The 8,468-nt window shown below is 59.1% G+C and overlaps 2 protein-coding genes across 2 annotated transcripts; both read left to right on the forward strand.

The window, feature by feature from the left end:
• Nucleotides 1–1,174: 1,174 nt before the first annotated feature.
• LSCM1_03969 (uncharacterized protein) lies at nucleotides 1,175–2,617 on the forward strand (the record flags this gene model as incomplete). The annotated part of the gene is made up of 1 exon (XM_067321497.1): nucleotides 1,175–2,617. One exon carries the CDS (start codon nucleotides 1,175–1,177, stop codon nucleotides 2,615–2,617), a length of 1,443 nt encoding a protein of 480 aa, XP_067176865.1.
• A 2,005-nt stretch (nucleotides 2,618–4,622) lies between these two features.
• On the forward strand, nucleotides 4,623–7,010 carry LSCM1_03970 (uncharacterized protein; the record flags this gene model as incomplete). Its single annotated transcript, XM_067321498.1, has 1 exon — nucleotides 4,623–7,010. The coding sequence occupies one exon, from the start codon at nucleotides 4,623–4,625 to the stop codon at nucleotides 7,008–7,010; it is 2,388 nt and encodes a 795-aa protein (XP_067176866.1).
• Between the last annotated feature and the right edge of the window lie 1,458 nt (nucleotides 7,011–8,468).

The following is an 8,468-nucleotide window of genomic DNA, read 5'->3' on the forward strand; positions in this document are numbered from 1 at the left end:
CGCATGTCTCGTGTTGCAGATGGTGCAGGAGGTGGCAGCGTGGCTGCTGCTGCTGCTGCTGAAGGAACCCCAGTGCGAAAGGAGCGTGTGCGGATTACGGACAGCATGCGTGAGCTGAGCGCAGTTCTGCAGCAATTAGAGGACCTCGGCCTCTCCCTCGACCCTCTGGCCCCTCATTCGTGTGACACGGTGGAGCACATCCTCATCACGGACAGCTGGAGCTGCACTGTGTGCGGTACCACCAACATTGCCAGTTGCCCCTTAACCGGGAAGCCGCATCGCCGGCGTCTCGTCAACATTGCCCAGCACGCCCTTCGACTGATCGAGCGGCATGTCGGAAAGGTGTGCGTTCGGCCAGCACCACTGTCGCAGCGCGTCGAGGGCGAGTTGCAGGTGCGCACCCAGCGGCGGCTGACCATGAATCCGCACACTTTCCTGTTGGCCTTCTATTTTGCGTCGCAGGCATCGGCAACACCAGAGGCTGCCGCCGATGAGGCTCGGACAGTGCCGCTTTCGCGAGTGTCCGGCACACTCGGCAGCCGCGAAAGCGCCGAGTGGACGGGAGAGTGCGCGCGCCACCTGCTGGATGTTGTTCGTCAGATCAAGCTATACGGATCATCCTCCCCCATGGACGAGGCGTACTGCCACTCGCTGCTGAAGTCGATGCGGAGTGCGTGGCGACAGTACTCACGACAGGTCAGGTGGGAGCTGTCGGTAGGCAGCTCTAGCGAGTCGGAGTCTCCCAAGTGTCGGCCAAGCGGTGAAGCAACGCAGGCCTCGCCGCCCCAAACCGTGAAAGTTCGTGATGAGCTTGTGAGCTGCACCCGCTTGGCCCTCACGGAGGCGCTGGAGCACTCTCGCAAAGATCCGGAGAATCACGACTTGAAGCGGTTCACCGCGCTTCTCTATCAGCGACTCTCTCGGCTCTGCACTGCCGACGAGTTCGCCGATGTGAAGCGACGCGTCGAGCAAATCGAAGCGCGGGACTTCACGCCTCGGATCGAGTACGCGAAGCCTCCGTGCGAAATGCTCGATGCGAACACCACGGCCTCTGAAGATGAGGGCGGCGGCGCGGCAGCGTCTTTGCGAGGGCCTTCCGCAGAAGGCGGTACCACGGCGCCTGGGTGTGAGCGCCGGCGCGCCGGTCCTGAGTTGCCGCCCGGATGGTACGTCGATGAGCGGAGTATATCACGGGGAGCGCAAGCGCCGCGAACGTTACCTTCAGCGAGAGTTCAAAGCGCAGAAGGCGTATGAGGCTGTCATGCAGATGAAGCCGGACAAGGGCGAACCAGAGCAGCGGCGTGCGGAGGTGGCCGCGGCGTCTACGCAGGGAGAGCTGCAACTGCTCGCCGCTGACCTCAACACAACCCCACCGCGCCTGCAGCGTCTCTTTCGCCTTCTGGCGCTTGTGGAGGACCGCTTTGTGGATGCGCTGCCGCCCCGCCTGCGTCCGCGCCTGCGGCAGGAGTTTCACGACGTGCTGGACTGGAACGTCATTCAGCGCCAAGCCCGCGGCAACGCGCATAGCATCTCCAACTTGGTTCGCTTCGTCGGTGAAAAGGTGATCGAGTGCAGCTCTCAAGCGCGCGAGGCCGCCATGGTCGCCCGTATGTCTGCTGTGTGCGACGACATCGATCACTGCACGCCTGATGTCGGCACCGCCGTGGCAAACGCGCTCACTTTTTTGTTCGAGTCCATTCGGAAGCTGCGAGAGGACGTCGCGAAGTTCTCTCTTGTCATGATCAATTCACCGCTTAAGCAGAACGCCGTGCAGTACATTCGAGAATTCATCGCTGCGTGCTTGCCGATGCCGCGCAAGTGGACCGGATCGATCGCCTTTCTGCAGCGCTTCATTAACGATGAGCAGGCGCTGGCGTGGTCCTCGGTGAGGGTGCCCCAGGCATGGACTTCCATCACCGCCGAGGAGCGGCGGGTGCGCGGTGCGCTGCTGGTCGGTACGCTGGACTTGCTGCGCAGTGGCCGGCACACGAGTCTCGATCGTTGGGTGGACCTGCCGCCAGAGATCTTCTACTTCGAGAAGCACATCATCTTCAAGGCAGCCAATACGGTGCAGGAATGCACACTGTTGCTGCTGTTGGACGGCGCCATCTCGAGTGTGCTGGCGCGACGTGCGATGAAGCCGACGACGGTGTCGACAGCGATTCGCCATTTGCACAGTCGCATCATGTCGCTGCTCGCCGAGGACATTCGTCTCAACGCCCTCAAGGACTCTGTGATAGACTTCGTTGAGAGTCAGCTGTACCACCTGCACGTCGGGGAGGCTGCGCAGGACGACGCGGCCTCACTTGCAGCGCTTGCCCCGAAATTTACCCTCACGGACAACGAGAAGCAGACGGTGCGGTCGACCATTGATAAGATGACCAACACAGAGGACCCGCTCTACGTGACGTTTGAGCGGCGCGTGCTGCAGTTCATGGAGGCCGTGCTGGTGTCAAACAGCGACGATGTGCCCCCCCTTGGATTGGTGACGGACACGCTGAAGCAGCAGGTTCAAGTGCTGCGCCACATGCTGATGTTCCATTGGGAGGTGTACATGCCATCCTATCGGGAGCTAATCACATTTTTGCGGATTGAATCGACGGGCACGGCCGTGTGAGCCGACTGTCGCGCTGTCCTCAGCAGCTTTTAATGATCTATTTCACGGAAAGGGAACGGAGACGCGATAGTGTCATGCGAAAGCGTGCGCCCCCCATTGGGGTGACGTCTTTGTCGTGCTTTCTTTCGGGGGTGTTTCTCAGATGCCGCCGCTGCTCTCACTCTATACGATCTGCGCGTGGGCGCGCTGTAAAGGCTTTTTTTTTCTCCGTCTCGGAGCGCCCTGTCTTCTGTGCAGCGGCGGGGCAGTGGGCGTCGTGGAGAGCAACGCCTGTCAGCAGTGCTATTGTATGACGGCCTCGGGCATGTGTTCGAAGTTGCTCTCTCTGCTTCCGCGCACGTGTCTGTGCACGCGTGTGTGTTCACCCACGCCAACCGAGACGAGTGCGCACCCTCCTCTTCCCCCTCGTATGTAGAAAAAACAAGAGTGTGCGTTTGATTGCTTATGAGCGCGGTTGCCCACCTCCCCCTTGTGTGTGCATGTGTGTGTGTGCTCTCCCCCATTCTTTGAATACATGGACTGTGCCTCAACGTTTCTGCTTTTCTCCTCTACGCACCCGTGTGTGTGTGTGTGCAATCATTGTCTCTGTTCCTCCGGGGTGTCAAGTCTACAGCCATCTGCGCCGCACGCATCACGAATTCAGAGCCGGACTCCCCCCATCCCCGCCGAGCTTTGCCAGCGTTGCACTCATGCTGTTTTCCTGTCTGACGACGTGCTCAGTGGAGGGCCGCAGCTGGTAGAGGAGAGCGGGGAGGAGGCGGTGGGGGGAGGAGGGGGGTGGGAGTGGAGTTTGCAGTCTGCGCTCATCTGCGCTTAATCAGTTTCCCACGGCATAACCAAAAGCAAGTGACTCGCGTGACACAACGCACACTACCAGGGAGCGCTAAAGGGCAAGTGAGGCGCTTCACTGGCTTCCGCGTGGAGGGGAGCTCGGAGCATCACCCCGCCTTGCTGCGCCCAACAGGCGAGCCGGACTCGCGATGTGTCTCCTTTCTCCCTTTTTGCCGACCTCACCCCTCGGTGGACGCGCGCTTCATGGACTTGGCTCACTTACACGTATATCCCACTCGACTCTACCTCACGCTCTTGGCTTCCTTTTTTTTTCTTCTCCCTCCATGGACCTCACTCCCGCGCCGGGTTCTACACCTGCCCCTGCTCTCGTGCGCCTCTCTCAACGCCTTGTTCACCACTCACCCGCACTCACCCGCACACAACCGTGCGCGCGCCGCGTTGTTGCCTCTGTCTACTACCTGGCGCACTCGTTGCTGCCTTGATTTTGTGCACCCCTCACGTGCATTACGCCTGGACGGCACACGTCGCCTGTGCGTTATCCTCCTCTTCCCTTTCCGCGCGGGCGCTCACCGTCTACTCACTACGCGCTGACTGCTGAGCAGATCTGCAGGTTTATCCGTTGGGTTTTTGATTTTCTTTTTTTTGAATTTGTTGTTTTCGCTCGTTTCGTCGTCGTTAGTCGTCTGCCGCCATCCCCACTTCGCGCTGAATAGTTCAGCCTAATTCTCACCCCCCATCCCTTCTCTGTGTCTCCCTTTCTGCATCCGCCTCCACCCCGTCCCTTTCCTTGCCCTCCTGAGCCTTTCGCGCCTCCGCTGGCTGCGTGCGCTTCCCCACCGACATACGAAAAAAAACGCGGTGCAGGCCAGCGTCGAGGTAACGCGTGGGAAGGCGACAGCGGACTACATACACATAGTGCCTCTCTGTGTCGACGTCACTGTTGCTCCCTCTGTGTATGTGTGAGTGTTGGTGGTATCCGCGTGGTGAGAACGGTCCGATTGGGGTCCAGAGGAGCCTTCATAGAGTTAGCAAGCAAGAGTGCACCGAATATCGAATTCATACGCGGTGTGGATTTGAACTAAGCTGGCAGACGTGTGTCGGTACCGTCCTGGTCGTCGGACGCTTTCTTTTTCGCTCTCTGCGCAGGGGTGCCTTCTGCGCGCATCGCCTCGTTCCTACTTGTTGATTCCCCTCTTCAGCTGTCCGTGTCAGCATGTACCCACACTCGAAGCAGTCGATGGCGTCGACCATCCAGAGCTTTGTCGCGGAGAACAAGATCGAAGAGAAAGGGCTGAAGCTGAGTGAGCTTCGCCGCTTGCCAAACTCGAATCAGGTCTCGATCGTATTCGATGGGAACCGTGTCCTGGACGACGTGGTCCAAGACGTGCACGCCACCGGCCCTCTCACCATCTTCACGGCCTCTACCCCGTGGTCGGCCTACACCGTCATCAGCGAGTACACAGAGATGGTGCGCAAGCTGGGCGAGTTCTTTCACGCCTGCGATACGGACTTCAAGCCGATGTTCGTCTTCAACGGGTGTGGGTTTCATCCAATGGAGGACCAGGACACGACATCGCCGGCTCCGCCGATGGAGGTGGCGGCCTACAGCGCTTACAACAAGAACAAGACGGTTCGAAGCGTACCGGCGGAGGCGCAGAAGAAGTTTGCCTCGCGCTTTGTAATCGAGGAGGACGTCGAGGGCCTTATCGTTAGGAAGCTGTGCGAGGCTGCCGAGGAAACGATGCGTGCACCGTACCTAGCGTGGAGCCAAATTTCCGCCTTCTTCGCCCCATCAAACACAATGACATCGGAGGCCTATGGGTCTCTGGAGCTCCTCGCTTTCCCCGGTATCGACCGTGTTATCACAAAAATTGATCTGGAGGCGGGCACCTTTGATTGCGTCTCAAAGAGCTCCATGATGGCCGCACTACGCCGCCGCTACGATGCCGAGTTCTCCGAGGACGATTTCAGCGCTATTGCCCTTTATGAAACCAAGAACCGCCTCTTTCGCGTCAAGAACCGCCGCGATACATTCGATGACCTTTGCCGCCTTCCGCGCGACCCAACACGCGTAGACGCCTTCATGAAGCAACACCGCGTCAGCGAAGACCAGAAGATGATGCTGCGCCGCAACCTCGGCGCCTTGGATGCGCCAGTGTTCACTGTAGACGCACAGCTGGTGCCACTGTCGACGCTTCACAACCGGCCACGCCGGTGTGAGATTCGACCGATCTTTGGCAGCCCGATGCCGATTGTGTTCTTTTACCTCTTCATGAGCGGCCCACTCCTGCCGTTGCCCTTCGCCATTCACAGCCAAGAGGTCCTCGCGGATGACTGGCCGCTCATCGACACCTCGGCCTATCGCCGCGCCGCGGAGTCGATCCTGCCACTCCGTGTACAGGTGGTCTTTCAGCTGTTCCCGATAGCCCCCAAGACGAGTGACTTCTACTGGATTCGGCAGTATGTCGTGTTCAAGAAGCAGCAGCAGGCGCCAGAGTCACAGTCGCGTGTCTGCAAACTGAGCAACCCGCCTACGATTGACCTGGCGTACTGGAGCTTTATGGAGGACGAGCTACTGCAGTCAACGCGCGATGCCGACAACGTCTACTTCACTGACATCGTCTCCTTCTGCGGCTGTGCAGTTGCGGAGCCGGTCATCTACAAGTCTGTCCAGGCGACACTGGCCGCTGTCTACTTACGCTCTCTAGATTTCCTAGGCTACTTCACGCACGCCACGGACGGCGCGGAGTCGAGCGGGCCGTCCGTGTATTGCAAGGCGCTCGAGCGCTTCGACTGCCCGACGCTGAGCGAATACGGCGTGCTGCTGATTGAGTTGATGCGTACCGGCACGCTAAACGATGACCCGCTGGTGGTGGTGCTGAACCGCGTTGACGACACTATTCCGATGGGTGTTCGATTCGCGTCTCGATTGGTATCGATCATCCCCGCGAACGTGTGTGGACCGTGGTCGGGCCCCTTCGACCCTGAGATGGCTGCCTTCGGCGTTATTTCTCGTCTGTTTAGTCGCACCCTGCGCGTCCTGCACGAGGTCGTTGCAATGCTCCTCTTCGCCAACCGCGCGACCGCGGTGCCATGGGATCAGTTCAACAGTGTTGTGCAGCGCCTTCCCTTCAACTTCCCGGCGGAATTCTCCGCTGGCTTCCTGATGACCTATGTGCTGTGCAATCCACAGTGCACGATGGAGGAGCTGTGCACCACCTTCCCCGAGATGTACGCACTGGACACCGACTTGCAGACCCTCTTTTGGTTCTTCACGATGGGCTTCGAGGCGATTCGCGTCATCAATTACGAGGAGCCGCTGTCGTACGACATGGTGCAGGTGGTGAACGCAGCGCGGCATCTGGTCGGCCAGGCATGCGAGCGCCTATGCCCGGAAGTCTTCGTTACACACTTTCCCACGGCTGATATCCTCTTCGTCGCGCAGAACCAGGGCATGGAAATGGGCCCCATCGATCCGCAGATGGATGTCCCCATGCAGATGAACAACATGCACGGCCCGCTGCCAAGCAGCATGAACATGAACATGCATCCTGGCATAAACTCGAACATGATGCAGTACCAGCCGCCCAGAATGTACTAAGGCCTGCCAAGGGACGGGGAAAAAGCGCGCAACGGCGACATGAGTGCGCGCGAGGGGGGGGGGACGGGAAGCGCATGCGCTTGCGCGCCTGCACGAAGAGGCGATATGCGATGAAAGGCGTGATGGTGATGCCCCCTGGGTGGCGAGGAAAGGTTTGGATTACAGACGCTTGGCTACCGCCCTGTCGGTTCGCTGTCGCAGCGGAGCGGAGCAGGCATGCGAATGACTCTCAACTTGGGTTGCTCGGATGTGCGCGCGTGTTTACATGAGGAGAGTGTCGTGATGCATTGAGGGCCATTGCCTTTGTGCTCGGTGATGAGCGAGACGCTCTCGCGCCTCTCGAAGGCTTCAAGACCCGTCGCTCTCTGCGTACAGCGGCCTCTTCCTCTTCCTGGGTTCTAAGGAGACGTGCGCCGCTGGTTAATGCATAGAGTATACTAAAGGCTGATGGTGTCGTTGTCCTTTTCTTTTTAATTCCCTTTTCCCCCTTTTCTCCCCCTCTTCGCTTCCCTTTCGAACTGTTTGCTGCGTCATTTTTCTTTTGTGCTGTTCGATGAATGATGAGCCCCTTTCACGTGTGAGGTTTTTTTTACGTTTTCTCGGCGTGCCTCTCTAAACCTTGACCTCTCCATCAGACGTATCCGGCGCGATTTCGAATTTTGGTGCGCGCCACTCCTCTCTCTCGCTCTCTCCGTCGCTCATTGCGCGCGTTCTCGTGCGTGTGTGTATGTGCGTCTGTGCTCGATGCGCTTGTCCTTGTTTTTCCCTTTTATTATTGGGGACTACTTCTCCGCAGTGTTTTGTTTCTGTTTGGTACTGTTTGGTGCTATGTGGTGCACTCGGCTCTCCGACTCCCGCGCAACCTTGCCCCTCTTCGCTATTCGTTGCCCGCATCTCACCACTATCGGTGACCGTCGGCTGCACTTTTTTTTTTTCGAAATTTGTCCTGGCATACGTGTTTGTTTTCGTTCGCATGTCTCTCATCGTTGCCATGCGAGGGCATCACCCGACGTTCCTCTCTCTGCCATTTCAGTCTGATGGTTCTAGCGCGCGCTGCTCAATGCCTTCCGCAGCCGGTCTCCTCGACTTGCCGCCTCGCCAAAGCGCGGTATCGCTGAGGCAACTGCACGGAACCGGAAGCGACTGGTGACCGCTTTGTTCTCGTCGTTGCTCCATAGGCACCTATGAGACACCCGCGCGGAGGGAGGGAGGGAGGCCAGAGTGGCGATGCGGGGAGGGCAGGGAGAGACACACGTATAGGGGGTGAGGGAGTGACCTCTCGTCGGCGCTGCACGCATCACCGTACAGGTGTCAGCCACGTGCCCCCCACCTTTCGTCGATTTGCGTCACGCGTGCAGTTAGGGCAGCACCGGGCCATTGCCCTCGGCCTCATGCAGCACTGGTGGGGAGGTAGAGCCAACCTTGCGCAGAAGGGAGAGTGCGGAGTAGTCAGAGGGC

The sequence above is a fragment of the Leishmania martiniquensis genome, chromosome 30 (genome assembly GCF_017916325.1).
Source record: "Leishmania martiniquensis isolate LSCM1 chromosome 30, whole genome shotgun sequence".
NCBI classification, from domain to species: domain Eukaryota; phylum Euglenozoa; class Kinetoplastea; order Trypanosomatida; family Trypanosomatidae; genus Leishmania; species Leishmania martiniquensis.